This window comes from Pelmatolapia mariae, linkage group LG12 (genome assembly GCF_036321145.2).
Source record: "Pelmatolapia mariae isolate MD_Pm_ZW linkage group LG12, Pm_UMD_F_2, whole genome shotgun sequence".
Classification (NCBI taxonomy): domain Eukaryota; kingdom Metazoa; phylum Chordata; class Actinopteri; order Cichliformes; family Cichlidae; genus Pelmatolapia; species Pelmatolapia mariae.
The window spans coordinates 30163653-30183456 of record NC_086237.1 but is presented as its reverse complement, the minus strand read 5'-3'; the positions used below and the strand labels follow the sequence as shown (position 1 = coordinate 30183456).

Here is a 19804-nt window from a genome sequence, read left to right as displayed (position 1 = left end):
CAAGAAGAATCCTTTACTGGCTATGTTTGAAGTTGGTCATCTCTGGTATTTAAAACTGGTCCTCTTTATTGTAGTGAAATTTGATTTTCTGTTTTTCCACTAAGAGATCTGGCATCTATCCAGCTCATTCCCTTTCCTCCATTTTCAGAGCTAATGAAGATGGCATTAACTTTGTGGTTGTCTTTTCTTGCCTGCAGCGAGTAAATGTCACAGGCTTATCTGTCTCTGTTGTCTGTACTGAGTATTTCACAGCTGTAAAATCAGACAAAAAAAAGTGACTAGTATGCTTTATATCGATTAGTTTAGAATAGGAGAAGATTGCACTTTCTGTGCCCTACGATGCACTTCAGGTGATTAGGCGCATGATGTAATCCTTAATTTGTTTACCATCACCAGCTGAGAGCCTCCATCTTCTCTCATTTTCTCTTTCTGAATGAAGGCAGCAGATTGTCAAAGATGAGGAAGTCTAATGCTTATCTGGTGAAAACACACCAACAATGATTATCGCACACACAAAAGATCAATGGTGATTCCTACAGGAATACAACGTCCTTCTAGAAAAAGCGGAAAGTTTATATTAAGTCTTATGGATATTTTTGTTACCTAACAATTTAAATCTTTTTTCTCCAATAGATTATAGCTCTGAACAAAACTAAGGAGCGCATGCGGCCTTACCATGTCTTCCATGAAAACGACGACCCGGATATCAAAAAGATCAAAAAGGTGAATGAATAAATATAGTACAGTCACAAAAACAAAAATAACCCAACTTGTCTAAGCTTTTTCATTTGTATCTGTTGTACTGCTACGTCTTTATATCTGCAGGTTCAGAGTTTCATGCGGGGATGGCTCTGTCGGAGGAAGTGGAAGATCATTGTTCAGGACTACATCTGCTCTCCTCACGCTGAGAGCATGAGGAAGAGGAACCAGATCGTCTTCAATATGGTGGAGGCAGAGACTGAGTATGCAAATGCATTACGCCTCGAGTCACACACGCTGCACAAAAGTGTCACTGCTGTCAAGCCTTAGAGCACATGATGTTATCTCACTTGTTGTGTCGACTATAGCTCAGGAAACAATGACTGTCATGATCTTTTCTACTGTAAGCACTGTGCTGTAGGGTATATATATCATATATACAATATATACTCTACCGATAAATATAGAGTACTTTATATTTTTTTTTAATGTTGTTTTTTTAGATTTAACAAATCTAAAGTGAATCACAGTCATATTTACACACCCTGATTGACAAAGGAAAATACCCAGATTTTCTCTGGATTCGTAATTTTAGCCAAAGTCATGGACAGATTATGTTGATCACACGTCCTAAAAAACAAATAAACCAGCTGACCTGTTCATCCAAAGAGTAAAGACTGTTTGTTTGCTTTTTAAGCAGCAAGTACATAAACTACATGGTCCTATCATTTTCTTTTATACATGCCATCTACAGCACAATATTAAATATTAGGTCAAACACACATTTTGATGTAAATAAAACTGCGGTAAAAATGTCCCACCTTTCTCGAGGGATTCTTTGGAGAAATCAAAGTCCAGCTTTCAAATTTAGTGGTTCTCTGTATCCTTCTAGCATCAGTTTCTTGTCTGCTTGGCAGGTGCTGCCAGGGAGCATTAAACAGACTTAACCGCATAAGTTGGGAAAATGATGAATGCAGTCCACAATAAAGTGGACTGCATTTTTTTGTCAGTGGATTTTATCAGTTCCTCTGTTCCCGGTGTGACAGTGCTATCACTCGATGCTCATTGCTTCAGGCCTCTTGGGAACGTGTGCTAGCATAATTTGCATCAATGTCCTACGCAAAAAGCAGGACTCTATAGCACTGGAACAGCTGCTAACAGTTTACGCTCTACCGACCTGCTGATGTGCTTTTCCTCCATCTTTGCTCGCTACATGTTGACTGTTGATTGACAGCTGACATTTGACCAGTAGCCTGCGTCATTGTGCAGGGGTGGTGGGGGGTGGGGGTGCTACATACTAATATACAATGTAAAAAAATATAAAATACAATTACAAATCTAAAAAATGAATTAATAAAACTAAGTATACCAGAGTAAAACTTTCTGCTAAAACAAAATAAAAGTCTTGAGGAAATTGTATCATCTGACTACAAAGTTGGCACCCAATTAATACTATTTTAATGAGACATTATCATTAAAATATGGGTTAATTTGAATGTTTGAAAATGTTTCTATGTGTGGAATAACAGGTACGTCCACCAGCTCTATATCCTGGTCAACTGTTTCCTCAGACCTTTGAGGATGGCTGCCAGCTCCAAGAAACCCCCCATCAGCCATGACGATGTCAGCAGCATCTTCCTCAACAGGTGTGTATGTGTGCATTTAACAAACATGTTTTGTCCATCTGTGAGTGCAAATTAATCTCTGGAGTGTTAATTACGCATGGTGCACCAGCAGAGACAGAGAGTGAAGATAAATAAATAGATGAAACCTCTTTTCATTTCTGTTTTCACACTGTATTCGCAACGTGTCTTCAGTGAGACCATCATGTTCCTTCATGAGATTTTTCATCAAGGCCTGAAGGCGAGGATAGCCAACTGGCCAACTCTGGTGCTGGGTAAGCTGTTACTTGTCCTCCCATAAAGCGCAAATCGCACAAACCCACTCTCTCTGCAACTATTCAGTTACATCAAGGTCAGGTTTTCAGTGGTTCCCTGCAACCAGTTTGTCTCATTCGGACGTCATACTTGACGTCTTACTGCTCTGTTCCCTCATACATACGCACGTTTCTCTATCTCAGTAGGCAACAAGGGCAGTTATTGTCTTGACAGACAATGACCACCCAGAAGGCATCCCATCATTTCACCTCCTAAAACAACCCCTCCCCATCAGATAAGCATCACCTAGGAGACGGACTGCTGAAAGATGTGGCAGCAAATTACTTGTGACAAATTCAAAAGAGCAGGGTCTGCTGATTAAACATGCAGGCCTTATCTCGCCCTTTCCTGCTGACTGATTCAGTGCAGTCCTTTGAGCTATAATATGTTTTATATCAACAAATTCTGCAGTATTTTAGATCAGTATTTATGATTCTTCAATTTTCTGTGAATACTATTCAAATGCTTACAATTCCAACTGAAAAATGTGTGTTTAACCTAAATAGGTTCTGCAGAGACAGCTGTAGAAATACATTTCTTTCTGTTTGATTTGGCAGTTTATTTTCATCCGAAGTCATGATTTCGCTTTTTCTTTATTCTTTCTTTTTCTTTCACTATTTGGTGGGCATTTTGAGGGCGGCCAACATCTTTGCCGTTTTGAGATTCTCCCATAAATTTCTTTGTAAAGATTCATGGCTCTATCCTCTGTACAGTCATCAACAATTAGAGCAAATTTAATTTTGAAAAACATATGCCTCAGCATGACATTGTGAAAACTGACGTCAGGAGTGTGCTGAAGCAACAGGTGGTGATATAAACATAACTCAACAGAAATATTGGCCAATTTGAAGCTTTCAAAGGATAACTCAATACATGGTCTGAAAAAAAAGGACCTTTCCAAGACTTTATTTTCCTCTTGTCTGCATGAAAACCCAGAAACGGTGCTTCTGAAACTCTTCACAGTGGAAGTACGTTTTGAAAAGTTCAATTGTCAGTGACCTAAAATGACATTTACGTGTGGATAAAAGGCCACAACACACACACACACACACACACACACACACACACACACACACACACACACACACACACACACACACACAAAACTATGTTTACTTGTAAACATGTGGACAGGTGCCTAAAAGGATTAAAATTAGGAAAAATAAAATAACTTTAATTCCAGACAAAAAGAGTAACATTGGCAAAATCATTCAACCAGAGGAAGAAACAAATCTCAAGAGACTCACTGAATGTGGACAGGAAATAAATTCAGTTGGTAAATAAAAACAGAGGACAGATGAGCTGACAAAAGGCAAGACAGGACTGTATATACACATAGGGTTGATTGAACAGTGAAGCACAGATGGGAGCAGTAAATTACAAAAGAGGGAAGACAAAGGCAGGAAATAAAAGAACAAGATATACACAAGGAAAAGCAAGTGTCAAAATAAAATTGTAAGGGGAAAGCAGAGAGAGAAGAGAACTAATACGAAGACAAAAGAGAAGGAGACATAAACAGTGGAGAAAAATACAAGCATATGAAGTACTATCCATAAAAATCTAAGAGACCAAAACAAGAATATATTACAAACCTGTACACACAAAATACAGATAAATAAAAGAAGAAGGAATAAAAATCCTTAAAATCACAGTTAGCACCAACCCTGCTAATTTTTCAAAATCACAAATAATCATGAAAAAACCTCAAGCTAATACTCCAACTGCAGTGGAGATGGAAGATACTTGTGAACATCAGCTACTGTTACTGTACTGCTGTTAGTACTACAAATGATAAGTTAATAACTACTTTTGCCTTCATGTGGCTTACGTACTGTGTGTGTTCTTGTTCTAGCTGACCTGTTTGACATCCTGCTGCCGATGCTAAACATCTACCAGGAGTTTGTGCGTAACCATCAGTACAGCCTGCAGGTTTTGGCCAACTGTAAGCAGAACAGAGACTTTGACAAGCTTCTAAAGCAGTACGAGTCCAATGCTGCCTGTGAGGGGAGGATGCTCGAGACATTTCTCACATACCCCATGTTCCAGGTAGATAACGAGCACCAGCATCCTCTTGTATTCACAAACAAACTGTAACATGACTCCAACATGTGCGTTTTTCTCAATTCTTGTCTCCATGTGCTATTGTGCTCTTTCCTTCAACAAGATTCCTCGTTACATCATCACCTTGCATGAATTATTGGCTCACACCCCTCATGAGCATGTGGAGCGCAAGAGTCTTGAATTTGCCAAGTCCAAATTAGAGGAATTGTCCAGGTATGTGTCAGAGTCGTCTACTTCTATTAAAATTCTTGTTGTTGAATCCTGAACAAACTTGTGTGTTTGTGTGTGTGGCCAGAGTAATGCACGATGAGGTGAGCGACACAGAAAACATCCGGAAGAACCTGGCTATAGAACGGATGATAGTGGAAGGTTGTGACATCCTGCTGGACACCAGCCAGACATTCGTCAGACAGGGTGAGTCTTCCACAGTGCAGAGCAAACCTCAACAACAGCTAATCTTTGAAGGTTTCCTGGATAGTAAGAAATTCCTTTTCTGTCAACTTGTTATCAGTAACTCGGTGAAGTTGGAAATCTTTCATTGTCTCATGGCCTTGGCTATGTGGCAAGGTTTGTCTCTCTGTCAGCTTTTCCAGTTAAAATGTAGATGTGGTACTAAATGGTATATATTTTTCTGAGCATTAGAAAGTAACAAGACTGTCTGGACCAAGGGTGGGAAATTAATTTTCCCAAGGGGCTAAGCAAGAACAGACTGTGACTGGTTGGACGGCTGCACCAAGAAGGCCCCTTGGGATAATTAATTGACCACCCCTGGTCTAGACTGTTTGACTGCTAAAGAAGCCTTAATGGATTATTAACTAAGTGTTATACTGTGTATGATTCCTTTAAGTCACATCTCACCTACATGATGCACTTAGACCATGACCACAGTTTTCCCCACTGCGCAGACAAATAGATTGGTCAATATCACCTGTGTAGGCTACAGTCATGAGAAAAAAAAAGGTTTCACAGGACTCTATGTACAGTCCTGTGAAAAATGTAGTACACCTTTACTGCTTCAGTGGGAATTAAGAGGGTAAATAACAGCCAAACGCTACCTCTGTAACTGCAGAAAATTTGCCAGTTTGCTGGTCTGGAGCATTCAGGTTTATATTGCCACAGTCTTCCCAGGAGTGGACCTCCCTGCAAATTCGTCCCAAGGCCAGACTGTGCAATTCTCAGAGTAGTTGCGGAAAACCAAACACAGCATATCAGCACCAAGACCTCATACCAACCATCACCATTGTGGTGAGGGGGTGATGATTTGGGTTTGTTTTGCAGCCACAGGACCTGGGTGTTTTACAGTCATTAAGGTGTCCATTAACTCTTCTGTATACCAAAGTATTCTAGAGTAAGAAATAAGAGTTAATGGAAATCTTAATACTGTTGAAGTGACATATCTGCATTCATCTATGGATATTAGAACTATTACTGTGACTTAATATGTAATCTTGCTTCTGTTACAGTTAAATCATTTTAATCAAAATTATGCAGATAAAGTCGGATGCAATTTTCCACTTAAAGTGTGCATTATTGGGTCATAATACCTGCTAGTACAGGAGGTGGAAGACAAATGTCAAGTTTCCTTACAAATGCGCTGTAGAGAAGACAGAGATTTTTCTCCTGCAGCTGAATCACACATCACAAAATGAAGCACTGATGCCAGTTTTGACAGTGCACTTTACTGATCCATGGTTTCTGTCTGCTTTTAATCCACAGAAACTAACTTTTGCCCCTAAACCTGCCTGTTTCAAAGATCTACTCCTTTTTTTATTCTCATTCAATGTCATGTTGACACTTAACATCACTTTTTCATGTCTGTGTTTGTGGCATTGGAAATGCTACACATCCCTCAGCTTACTGTCGGTTTCATCAAATGTAACATCCTGCGTGTCTCCCGCTCCACAGGGTCTCTGATCCAGCTGCCATCGGTAGAGCGAGGGAAACTAAGCAAAGTCCGCCTGGGGTCCCTCTCTCTGAAGAAGGAAGGGGAAAGGCAGTGTTTTCTCTTTACCAAACACTTCCTTGTTTGCACACGCAGCTCTGGGGGAAAACTTCACCTTCTCAAGGTGAGAACAGGGTTACCCTTGCAGTGTATCTATACCTCAGCAAAGATATTTCTTTTGTAAATCAACATTCATTTTCATCAAAATTACCAATAAATAGTTGTGAATATTTTCTCTTAAACTATTGCAGCAAGGTGGAGTTTTGTCCCTTATTGACTGCACACTTATTGAGGAACCAGACGCTAATGATGAAGAGTGTAAGTATATCGCATCAATCAAGTACTATGTCCATCCTATCAATACATGCACAGCTCATGGCTCATTTAGTTCCCTTACCACTCACTGAGGTTAATTAGGTGTCAGGTGATAAGTGCCTGTGACTTCCCTTTAATTATCAAACGCTCACCCCTTTAAATGTCAGGTTTAGATCTTTTAACATTACAGATCCATTATTTTTTTTTATTTTTTCATTTTGCAATTAGGGAGTCTGATGAAACATCTACACACAAAAAGTGTTGAGACAAACACATACATTTGTACACTTCATTTTTACACCCAAGCCTTAGGGGGGTGTAGAGGGAATATAGCAGGTCTGCCTAATTAACCCTCTGGGTGTATGTGTGTGTAAAATATGACTGTGTATGTGCAAGCATTTTATTTTTACAGTAATTATGAATTATTGATCGTTGTAGTTTAAAAAGCTCATTCTTTTTCATCTATCACAGCAAAAGCTGGTGGTCAGGTGTTTGGTCAGCTGGACTTTAAGCTTGTCGTAGAGCCGTCAGACTCGTCTTCTTTTACTGTGGTGTTGCTGGCGCCGTCACGACAGGAGAAAGCTGCCTGGACTAGTGATATTAGCCAGGTACTACATAGATCATGCAAATATACACCCAGACAAAGACAAAAAACAAGGACCTTCAAATAACGAGGGCATGTCTCCGTTGGGCATTGAGATGGCTTAGTAAACACAGACTGTGGTGCAGTTCCCCAGGGCTGAGTTCAGCTCAGTGCCTCAGTACTTCACAAACAGGGTAACACCAAACAAGCATGTCACTCTGCATTAATTCTAGTCAGGCACAAAAAAACCCCAAATACACTGACAGTTTTAAATAACTTCCTTTTTTTAGTGCCTTATCAACAAGACTTGTGAAACAGTGTCAAAGAGTGTGCTGTATTTACTGTTAATAAAAAGGAAGAAAACAGATGTCCAGTACGAGATTATTTTAGAATAAATCTGGAACACTTATCTGCTTTAAATGCTGTAGCTTAAAAAATACATGATAATAATTATATATGTAATTCTCTTTCTTTTTTCATTTGCTCATCTCACTACTCTCGTCTCTCTGTCTCTGTAGTGCATAGATAATATTCGCTGTAATGGCTTGATGACCAGTGTGTTTGAGGAAAACTCAAAAGTCACAGTGCCTCATATGATCAAGTAAGTATTTTTGTGTGTGTGAAGAGAAAGCTATCTCTTCATGCCACGCACGTGTCGCAGAACATAAGCTGTGATGGCACATCTGGTTAAAAATATGGTTTTTTATGCTTGTTTCCTTTTAATTTATGCTGTTGCTGAAATCTGCTTGACGGTATTCCCTTATTTGCGTCCTTTCTTTGAAATATGTGGGTTTTATATTAATTTTTTATCTTCCTTGGCTGTTTTTGCTCAGCTACTTTCACAACCTTTGCCTAGCTTAGCAACCCAGCAGTCACCCATGCTTGGTTATGTGTTTGTGTGTGTGTGTACGTGTGTATCCATCAGATCCGATGTGCGTCTCCATAAAGATGATGTTGACATTTGCTTCAGCAAGACGCTCAACTCCTGCAAGGTCCCCCAGATCCGTTATGCCAGCGTGGAGCGGCTGCTGGAGAGGCTGACCGACCTTCGCTTCCTCTCCATAGACTTCCTCAACACCTTCCTGCACACATACAGGATCTTCACCACAGCAACCGTGGTCATGGACAAGCTGGCTGACATCTACAAGAAGCCCTTCTCCTCCATACCTATCAGGTCTTACCATTCACACATGCAAATATCCATTCACAAACACAGATTGAAAGCAGATTCTGTACATGCTCATTGCTACCGTGCAGATTGAAGCGCCTCATAAATCCTCAGGGAAATACTCTTTACTGGTTTGAGCTCCATTAAATTTTTACGAACATGGGCACATTTATTCTGGCCAGTATTTGTGCCCTTGCAAAACAAACACACAATCGTGTATATTGCCATTACCTGGGTGTTCTGAGAGGGTTTTATGAGCTTCCTTTTACTTGTTTTTTTTTTTTTTTTTGTAAATATGTGAATGATGTAGTCAGATGTGGGTCAGTATTTTGGAAGAAGCAAGCAGCTTTCACCTCTGTCCACAAGGTTAAACATATACTAACTGAACTATAAACTGGCCTGTTTTTGGAGACCAACTGAACAGATGCTTCAAACTGTTTTTGGCATAGTCGTAGGAATAATCAGTGTGTGAGATGAGACGTTTCTCTGTCTCTCTACTTTTCTGAGGCTCTCTCTCTCACTCATGGCTACATCAAAATTGTCTGTTTATATTCCTTTCACAGCTTTACTTAACTTAGCTTTTCAACTGGAAAAGCTTTGCCTTTTCCTCCACCCAAGGGCTGGTTTTAAAATGTCATACCTAACTCACCGTGGCCTGTGGCCTTCCTTTATGGGAAGAGAAAAGGAGAGGGGCATCCAGGCACCAGAGTGGTGCGGGAAGATGAACCACCCTGTGTGAAGCGATACCACTTCTTTACTAAAGCTTTTTTTTTCCTGTCCTTTGTTCTCCAGAAAAAAAAACACTTTACAATAGGAGGTTTATAAGAGGAATTTTTTATTATACTGGTGCTTTTTAGCCATACTAGTAAAAGGGTCTACCTCTATGTTCTAGACAGAAATATCACGTTTATGAGTGGATGGATTTACTATGAAACTGTGAAATTCTGCAGTGATTCGCGGGCAGAGAATGTATTGCAATACAACTTTTCATTTAACTTCTTGTCTGATTCTATCATTGGGTTAAATTCTGTCCATTATTTTGATTTATGTCCAGCCCACCATGAAAACATCCAATTGTTTGTTGACCTGTATTTAAGCCTCAGTTTTAGCTTTGCATATTTGGATGAGTGTGGAGTGCTAAGTCATCAGCTAACTCTATTATTGTTGGTAAAGGTGAATTTACACTCTGTGTTGGTTTAGTGTTGGAACAAGACTCAAATGGCTGACAGACGAAGTGCTGTTTTTGGAACTTTATTTTTCAGGTGCTGAATTATCTGAAATATAAATAAATGTAAAAACAAAATCCATAGGCTCTGGTTCTTAAAATTATTACAAAAACATAATAAACACATTCTAGGTCAGTAAGACCTCTTTTGTATTAGTTTTTCTAGATTAAAGAAGATGATGCCAACTCTCTGAGCACATACACTGCATAAAACCTACATACAAAACCCAGCTCTGTGTTTTTGCGCTGGAGTTTTCTCCCATGTGGTCATGTGCTGACATCTGGGACACTGAACATGTGCTGCTGTTGTCTGACTCACACACTTTCTGTCCCCTTTCTCAAACACACCTTTACTCTTCTGAGACATTTGTTTATCATCCCTCCATATTCTTCCCTTAAACCATCCTCTATCTCGTTACATTTTGTGTCATCCATGTCCCTTGTCTCTCCATATCCCCTCCAGCTACAGGATGCAGTACCACTCATTTGACCGTCTGTCCATCTCACCCATTTGTTCTGACTACAGTCTGAAGATCAAGAAGATTGCCATGGATCAGTCCAAGTAACCGACGCTCTTCTTTCTGTCTCCCTTCTTGCTATCTCTGTCCTACTTTCCTGCTTGTTCTTTTTTTCTTCTGCTATGATACTTAACTGATGCATGACTTTCCTCTCTACTTTGCCAGTACAGCTCTTTATATGAAAAACTCACAGGGGTTGTGATTCCACCAGTTTTAAATCGACAATACGAAGATAGGAATGGGAGAAATTATGAAATAATTTTCTCAAATCTTCAGCTGATCTGTGGCATGTTTTATCACAGAAGTATCGCTTCCTTCAGGCTTTTCTATCTCACTTAACCACATTCATCCTTTTTACTATTCTCCTCCAGTCCCTCATCTTCTGCCGCTTGCGTCCTCTTTTTCTGCTCCCTGCTTCAAAGTACTTTGGTATTGGTTGCCTCTGCTTTTCCTGTATCTTTTCTTCCCTTATGCTGCTATCATTTCTCTCCCTCCTCTTTCTATCTGGATTGCAATTTCTTGTCTTGTTTTCTGCTGAATAACAGATTTGTGTGAATAAATGATGACTGTGAGCGTGTTTATCTACGCATGATTACTTCTTTCTCGATGTAGCTCTGTACACACAAGTCTTTTAGAAGGGTAAATGTCATCATAAGATTGATAATCCAAATGCTTGTTGATTAAAGCTTTTACACGCTTTCATTGCCTGCTAAACAAAGCATTTCAAATGTTGCAAATCTGCAATAAAAGATGATTTTTGTTTTTTTTCTGCAGAACACATTTTTGCTGATTGTGATTTTGCCATGTAAAGCACACAAGTACTAAAGTCCTAGTCTTTCCAGTTTGTTGACATGTTTGATATTCACATTATAGTTTTAGCCCAGTATGATCTAGCAGTTTTAGGACAGGGGACATGAACAATCATCACAACAACTATAGATAATGTAGATACTAAATGTTTCAAATGCACAAGTCAGTCACCTTACCTTAGGTGTACTAATCAAGTACGGCAAGTAGTTTCCTAAACCACTGCCATAACACTTTAAGCTGGCTCTATAAATGAAAGCTTTCAAATTTTGTTCAACAGCTAATCTCCAACTGTGGTCACTGATTTTAATATACCTTCTTCATTTAAGCCATCAATGATGACACAAATGAGACTAAACCCAAGCAGTTCCAGCTCATAAAAAGAAAGCAGCTACTAGATAAATACCATAAAGTTTCATAGTGCTAAGGAGGACTCCACAGTTTGATCATGAGTCTCTCTGGGTTCAGCTTAATTAGAGCAGCACTGAGTTAGCTTAACTCGTCTAGCCTCCGCCCCTTCTTTGAAAGTAGGAAGTCATGCATGCAAAGGTATGCGATTCTCACACTGTTAATTTAATATGTGTATAAATATCTGACTATTAAAGCTGACGGTCACCAGGGTAACCTTAAAGATGTTGTTTTATTTCTAGTTATTTCTCAGCGTAGATGAGATGACTGTATCACAATGAAAATTGTGTCACTGTTTTAATAATTTCTTACTATGTAAGTATGTATGTGCCCACTTATTATAATTCACTCTAGATAACTGCAGTAGCTGAATGTCCTACATTTAGTACTCTGTACATCAAGCTTACCCAGTGCACTGTAAAATTTCAGGTTCTTTCCCGAGCCACACTTTTCTCCTTTTTGACTTATGAAAACACACAGGGTTATTGGATTCTGCCTCTAAACCAAACACTTATCTCCAATACAGGAAAGCAAAACTAACAAAACCCTTTCGCAAATGAAAGTTTTACAGAGGCCAGCAATTTTGTTTTGAGCTGATGCATCTCCAGATTCCTTTTTCCTTTTCTCCTTTTTTCTTAAATACTTCTTCATAGTTTTTTTTGTTTGTTTTTAACAATTCCATTGTTTTGCTAATGCATATTTTCCCTTTTAGGTCTTTGGAGCTGTTTTTTGCCACCAATCAAAATAACAGAGGTGTGGACCACATGAATGACAAATCTCCTCGTCTCTGCCGCAAGTTCTCCTCTCCGCCTCCTCTGTCCATCCCATCCCGGACCACCTCCCCCGTCCGAACTCGAAAGCTGTCCCTCCACTCCCCTATCACCGCCAGAGTCGGGGGCCTTGATCTGACCAGTCCTCTGTCCAATTCCAGTGTCAACAACAACACTTCCCAGTCTGCTGGCAGTAGCCCCACATCTGCCCAGACACCAACACCTCAGACCCCAACCCCAACTACTTCCTCTCCTCCCCCTCCTCCCTCTTCCACCTCTCCTCCACCCAACAATTCCAAGCCAACACAAGACCAAGTTCCTCCTATTCCCTCCTCGCCTGACCAGAGTCCCTGCTCAACTGCAGAGGGAGAGGATGTCCCCAGAATTGACCCCTTCTGTGGAAAACTGCGACGGAGTATACGCAGAGGTATTTCACAGTTTCCACTGTTACACTTTTCAGAAAATTAGGACTGAATATTGTTGAAATGTATCTATTATTCTATGGTTTTCATTGCTGTATTATAAGAAAAACAGGGAAATAATCATTGTCAACTTTTAGTATTTGAAAAATAATACAGATTATGTAAATAATCAGATAGGCACATAAATATATGAATGTTTCTCCTGTTTGTTAGCTTTAGGTTATTAGGTCAGACCTCAAAAATACTTACATTAGGCTGAAAGCTTTCTGCTGCTACCAATATTGACATGAGGTTAAGCATATGGGGTCTGAAGTGTGCTTTGCTGCATTTGTAACAGTAGTAATAAGTGATAAGTGATGTTGCAGTGCACTCGCATTACCTGAAGTTCAGCAAGGGAAGATATTAAACCACCGGGGGTCAGAAAAACCTTTCACAGGTTAAAATTAATAATAAGCCACATTACAAATCTGTAAATGTAACCTTTCAATACCTCACAATAAATATATTGAAGATGTATATTCTTCTTCTGATAAGAAGCTACATCAGTAGATTATTTAAATTTTGCCTGCAGGTCAAAAAGCATGTCCGGTAACCTTTTCTGCTTCTTTATATCAAATAGCATCAGGCCACATGCTGTTAGAGACAATGTGCTGGACTATGTTTGTTGTTTAGATATATTATCGGTGTATGTATTGCCACTAAATTTATACATTTAAAGAGTTGTTGGTGTACTAAAGGGTTTATGAAGCACTGAAGGTCACTAATCAAATGACAGAGTGAAGTGTTTCCCTGTAAGAGCAGAACAAGTGCCTGGTGGGACATCATTATCTCCTGGCATTTGAGTGCCAAAGTCAGCTAAGCCGCCTTCCCACCACACACGCTCAGATCTTCTAATGGCAGTGTTAAACAGCTCTCTCAGGCTGGAGAGGTATAGCGTCAGGGCATCTCAGGCAACACGGTTTCAATTTGACACTCATCAATATTTGCACATGTGTATGGAGTGTGTGTGTGTATGTGTGTGTGTGTGCATGAGAGGTTCATGTGCTTCTAACCGCTTACAAGGAGACAAAGACCCATTAGCACTGGTACCACGGAGCCACTTTCACCTCTTCTCTATACTGTCTCAGCTTCTTGGGCTCTTAATCAGTCAGTACATTCTGTGCTTATGTGTACCTGCAGCTAATGTGCATCCACGTATATGTCTGTTGATCTTTCTCTTGGCTTGTCTCCTTGATGTGTGTGCATATGCATGCTGGTAAATTACCAGTGTGACATTCTGAGCTCAAGTTAAAAGTGATTATGTGAAAAATCTTACTGTTTTAAATATATACACACACACACACACACACACACACACACACACACACACACACACACACACACACACACACACACACACATGACACACAGTACTATAACAGTTTGACATTCACCAAACTAACAGTAATGCCAGGCATGACCTCTATACTGAGTAATTTCTGTTAATTTAGTTATAATGGGTCTCTTGTCCAGTAAAAAAAAAACATTAGCATCATGGTCACCACCAGCAATCTTCAACTTTGCTTTTCCTTCTTTCTAGCTGTACTGGAGTCAGCGTCACTAGAGAAAATCATCCCAGAGTCTCCACAGAGCAGTGAAGCAGGAGATATGTCGCCGTGCCGCTCTCCTTCCACACCTCGACACCTTCGCTACAGACAGCCTGGTAAGAGGCCACCTATGTGTGCAGGCTACTTTACAAAGCCACAGAGGTAGGCAGATATCCTTGACCCTATAGACTAACATCATACCAAAATACAAAACCCATACATCACACAGCAATATAAATGTGTTTGTTAAAGTATTTGTGTTTAGCTTTGTCAGCATGATTTTTCTTGCAGTGGATCAAGTTCATTGACAGGCAGAATAACACTGAAGAAAGTCTATGCTGCAAGCAGAACATTTGATATTTTTATTGCATCTTTATTTCATCTTTATTTTTGTTTATTTTATCCATTCAAAAGTCACAAACCATATAATAAATTCAAGTGTTGATAGCTGATGTTAAGAACATGCGACAGTATGTAGGCCTCACAAATGTCCACGGCCATTTCAGAGCCTTCAAATTTGGTATACTCCCTAATAACAAATAATCTGCTATTTACAGAGTATTTTTGAATGTTTTACATGAATACTTTTTTGCCCTATACAAACAAGGTTTTTTCAGGAAAATTAAAAAAAAAATTATAAAAAGAATAATTTTACTTTATAAAGCAAACAGTGATTATATTCAGGTAAAGCAATAAGACATAAAAGAAAAATCATTTCAGTCAATAGACATTGGAATCATATTTCATTATGTTAGACTGAAAAGAAAGTTAGTGTTTGTGTTCACGCTGTCCCTCCCCTGGATGCAAAAATAATAGTGTTGTTGCCTTTGATGATAATTATGTGCTTGTGCACCTGCAGTCCAGCCAGGGGAGAACTCACGCTGCTCAGTCTCTCCAGCTTCAGCCTTCGCTATTGCCACAGCAGCAGCAGGACACGGTACACCGCCAGGTACACACACACACACACACACACACACACGCACACACACACACACAGTAAAAATGATTAAACAATTCATTCAGATCATAATTCTGATTGCAAAAGCTGCCAGACAGGTCAAGATTGAAAAAAAAAAGAAAGAAAAATCAAAAAGGGAATATGAAGAAAAAACAATGTAAAAGTGAATAATAACTCAAATGTAAAAACCAGAAGTATAATAACCCCATGGTGGGCATAAAATAAAAATGTTATACGGTTAATTTTGTTTATTTTTTTTTTAGTTATATATAGGTTTAATATTGTTAAAGCAGTAACATCTCTTGGGGGACAGGGTCAGTGGATAATCCATAACTCAGTTTCCATAATCATGAACCTTTAAAAAATAGCTCATGTGATGCTTTAATATTCAAAACTTTGAAATGCCTGCTTTTTGTTTGTTTTTGATTTTCCATCCAGTGTTTACTAACTCTGAAAGAACCTGTGATAAAGAGTTCATCATTCGCCGAGCTGCAACTAATAGAGTTCTCAATGTTCTGCGCCACTGGGTCTCCAAACATTCACAGGTCTGTCTGTACCCACCACTCTCTGTGCATGTTGTGTGTGTGTGTGGGTGTGTGTGTGTGTGTGTGTGTGTGGGTCCAGTGTTTTGCTGGGGTGATCAAGTCTGCGGTCTCATTAAAACAGGTGATTGATGCGTTCTCGCTCTGCTCCACTGCTCCCAGTTGATCATGTAAACAGCAAACTGTGCACAAACACACACCAAATATTGTTTTAACTGGTCAGCTGGCTCAGCCTGCCTACTCTTGTGCTAAACAGCCAGCCTCTAATGAATTGAACATCAAGGTAATTGCCTGCCTCCCTGCAGAGATCTTTACACTCTAACTGCATCGATATGTTTTATGTATTTTTCTTCGATAAAACAAAATGCTGTGATGACAGTCCAGCTTTAGTCAGCTTATTAACACACAGGCCCGCACAAAGACATACACACATACAGACACCCACTTATTTTTTAGAGGCCAGAGAACAGAAAGAGCTTGTTAAAACTGACCTTTAAACAGGAGTTAAATTGAGGTAGGAGTAAAGCAGAAAATTGGAGGAGAGGAAAGTGAAAAGACTGTAAGAAATGAAAGAGGAATGGGGATTTGGAAGAAGTATCATGCTACAGTGACTGATGATTGATCAGGTGATGCTTTTATTGTGTGGAGACTTGAGGCGATATTAATTACAAGAGTAGAATTACCTGTAGTTCAGGGAGTATGTGAAATAATAATATCCCTCAGTTGGTTAACAATATATCTACTGAGATTAATAATCAGCTATTTAATCAGCTGTGCAGTGGTAGCTGTTTCTTTGGTATTTTAAAGTACCTTACACATCAGCTGAACAACAGACTTCATGAAATGTAATTCTCTTATTATGCAAGTTCTTAACTATGGGTACTTGTGCCCCTGGGAATACTTCTGCAAAATAGGTTGGTTAAAAAAATCTAAATTAAAAATCTGAGTAAAAAAGCAAATGTATCTAGTGCTAAAAACCAGGTATCAAAAAAGCAGCAGTATTTAGAAGAATGGAATATAATTGGCTATAAATGGTTAAATGTACTAGATACTGTAGGTTCTGAGTAAAACAAATTACTTTACCAAACTGACCTAAATCCTCCACAAGAAACACAATAAAGAGCCTAAAGACCCAGCCTATAAATTCTTCTCATCCCAGTCTGGTCAAGCATCTGAAGGATGCACCGAAACGAGACCAATCCAAAGAGCCTAAAACCACAAGAACCAGAACAACAGCATCTTGGTGCCACAGGACAGAGGTCCCAATGACATGCCCAAATGGATTAGAGCTATTCTGATGGAGGATGTGACAAACTGCTTTGTATATTACTAATAACAGAAAAGTACTCTGTATTATATCACCAACTAAAATGAAATATACCATGATAGAGGACATTTTTCCCACCTAGACTTTCCATTCAATTCACTTGTGTTGTTTGTTTGTTTACTTTTTATTAATCTTCACTTCTCTGGTTAAAATTTTAGTTTGAAGCAAAATCAGGCTTGTGTTACTGTTACCATTACTACCAAAGTCTGTATAATGTAAACATGTATTTGTTTGTGCTTAGGACTTTGAGATGAATGGGGACCTTAAGATGTCAGTGATCTGTCTCCTGGAGGAGGTGCTTAGAGATCCAGACCTTCTGCCTCAGGAGAGGAAAGCTACTGCGAACATACTAAAGTACAGCTGAAACTCAAATACACACAAAAACATGCTCTCGTACAAACAAGCAGCATGTACACGAAGCACTTTGGCACCTTTGAATGTCAAAAATATGTCATCAAATAGTGTTGTTTTTAATTTTTAACACTCTCTTGTTCTAATACTTTTACTGTTCTCCTCTATTCTGTCTGATAGTGCGCTTTCTCAAGATGATCAGGAAGATGCCCAACTGAGAATAGAAGACATCTTACAGATGGTGAGAAAATGAAGCTTTTCCCTATTTTCTGTCATATATACAAACTTTTTCATCCTGGGTACTGATGTTAATAATTCCTTTGAGCCAAAGTTCAAAATTCAGCTGCCCTAAACCCTCAGTATCTGTTCTTGGATCTATATCAAAGTGAGGAGCGGAAATGTCATCGATATGTTTATCCCAGGCAAACAGCTCTGGCTGTAGGCACAGCACTACCCACATGCTGTTCAAACTTTCTCATTGCAAGGGGCAGCCTCAGAAGAAAGGTGATTTAAGGGCAGGGTGAAGAAAGCTAAATCAGATTGTTTTAGGCAGTGGATCAACAGAGGCTCTGCACGAATGCCCACTATAAGATAAAAAAAAGGATTATTTTGAAATCTCAAGTTATTTTATTCAGTTAGCTTTTAGTAGTGACTCTATAATATAGCGAGTTATAAATTTGCCTAAGATGCAAAAGGTCCTTATTCAAGACCAGGAGGAGACACCAGTCATTTTGGGGTTGTGTCAGAAAGGGCATCCAGCATCCACATATTTGATGTGGATGCTGGATGTGGAGCTACCTGCTCTGGCAACCCAATAAGGGAGGAGCTTATTTAGCAAGCTTTAATCTATCTACTCTATCTCCAGTATAAAAAGAGAAAAAGTAATTTTCTACATAGCTTAAATGTCTTGTTTTGCAATACCTAATTTTATGGCTTCCTTCATGTAGTTACAAACCATTACAAATTTCTGCGAAATACTTTCACAGTTATCACATGATGACAAAAAAAAAAATCACAAGCACTGACAATTTCCTAGATTGGATCGGTTATCTCTGGATATCACAAACAAATAGACGTATTGGGTTTGTAAATTGTGAAAAGCATCTGTCATTCACAGTGTTCTAAGCTCTGGGCAGAAGGGGTAAATAGACTCTGTGCTGACAGTGATGCTACCCAGGGAACTGTCAAATGTCATAAACCATATTTATCACAGCCTGTCTCTTTATTAGATATTTATATCTCACTATCTCACTTCTGTTTGGGGTCATTTGTTTTTTATGTCTTTGTCTCTGAATGTGTGTGTGTGTAGGCGGACTGCCCGAAGGCAGAGTGTTTTGAATCTCTCTCAGCGATGGAGCTGGCTGAACAGATCACTCTGCTGGATCACATCGTCTTCAGGAGCATCCCTTATGAGTCAGTCCTCTCATGAAACCCAGTCAGTCCTCTCATATGTGATCTGCATCAGGTCAAATAGACATAAATCCCCTTTATGGGCACTGGGCATGCTTTTAGAAGGACATAAATGAAAACTAATGGTATCTCCAACTCGGTAACTAACTAATGGTAACTCCAAACATCAGAGAATAGATTTGCACATACTTACCATCTGACTTCAGAGGCATTAGAAAATGAAACTTATACTCTGCTATACTTGAGTGTGTGTGATCTCATTTGGGTATATCTCTGTCTTCCCTCTCGAAGAGAGTTCCTGGGCCAGGGATGGATGAAGGTCGATAAGACAGAAAGGACACCTTACATCATGAAAACGAGTCAGCACTTCAATGATGTAACTTCTTCCAATGTGTTTAAGCACCATTTTTTCCAGACTCTTCTGTAAAGATTCAGCACCTATAGCTCTACATTAATACCATACTACTCTTTTCTTTTTCTTTTGAAGATGAGTAACCTGGTGGCATCGCAGATTATGACCCATACTGATGTGGGCTCAAGGGCCAACTCCATTGAGAAGTGGGTTGCTGTGGCAGACATATGTCGCTGTCTGAACAACTACAACGGAGTATTGGAAATCACATCCGCACTCAATCGAAGTGCTATCTACCGTTTGAAGAAGACCTGGGCTAAAGTCAGCAAACAGGTGGGGTAAATCCTGAACAACCCTCTCTATATGCAAAACCTGAAATCCTTGTTTAAAAATCTAAAGCGTATAAACACTTAATCTCATCGT

The 19804-nt window shown here is 39.4% G+C and overlaps 1 protein-coding gene across 2 annotated transcripts in view; it reads left to right on the top strand.

The window, feature by feature from the left end:
• Positions 1-19804, top strand: part of rasgrf2b (Ras protein-specific guanine nucleotide-releasing factor 2b) — a 42143-nt gene that overhangs the window by 18477 nt on the left and 3862 nt on the right. The window contains exons 4-25 of one of the 2 annotated variants that reach the window (XM_063488962.1): positions 634-723; positions 826-962; positions 2229-2345; positions 2517-2596; positions 4489-4682; positions 4801-4910; positions 4993-5111; positions 6603-6763; positions 6891-6957; positions 7426-7562; positions 8056-8138; positions 8463-8711; positions 10394-10492; positions 12376-12860; positions 14435-14557; positions 15301-15390; positions 15838-15944; positions 17510-17622; positions 17800-17860; positions 18929-19032; positions 19321-19405; positions 19517-19714. In XM_063488962.1, coding sequence (XP_063345032.1) covers positions 634-723; positions 826-962; positions 2229-2345; positions 2517-2596; positions 4489-4682; positions 4801-4910; positions 4993-5111; positions 6603-6763; positions 6891-6957; positions 7426-7562; positions 8056-8138; positions 8463-8711; positions 10394-10492; positions 12376-12860; positions 14435-14557; positions 15301-15390; positions 15838-15944; positions 17510-17622; positions 17800-17860; positions 18929-19032; positions 19321-19405; positions 19517-19714 — 3009 coding nt within the window. The remainder of the gene's footprint in view (positions 1-633; positions 724-825; positions 963-2228; positions 2346-2516; positions 2597-4488; positions 4683-4800; positions 4911-4992; positions 5112-6602; positions 6764-6890; positions 6958-7425; positions 7563-8055; positions 8139-8462; positions 8712-10393; positions 10493-12375; positions 12861-14434; positions 14558-15300; positions 15391-15837; positions 15945-17509; positions 17623-17799; positions 17861-18928; positions 19033-19320; positions 19406-19516; positions 19715-19804) is intronic. The other variant, XM_063488963.1, reaches the window with a different exon arrangement.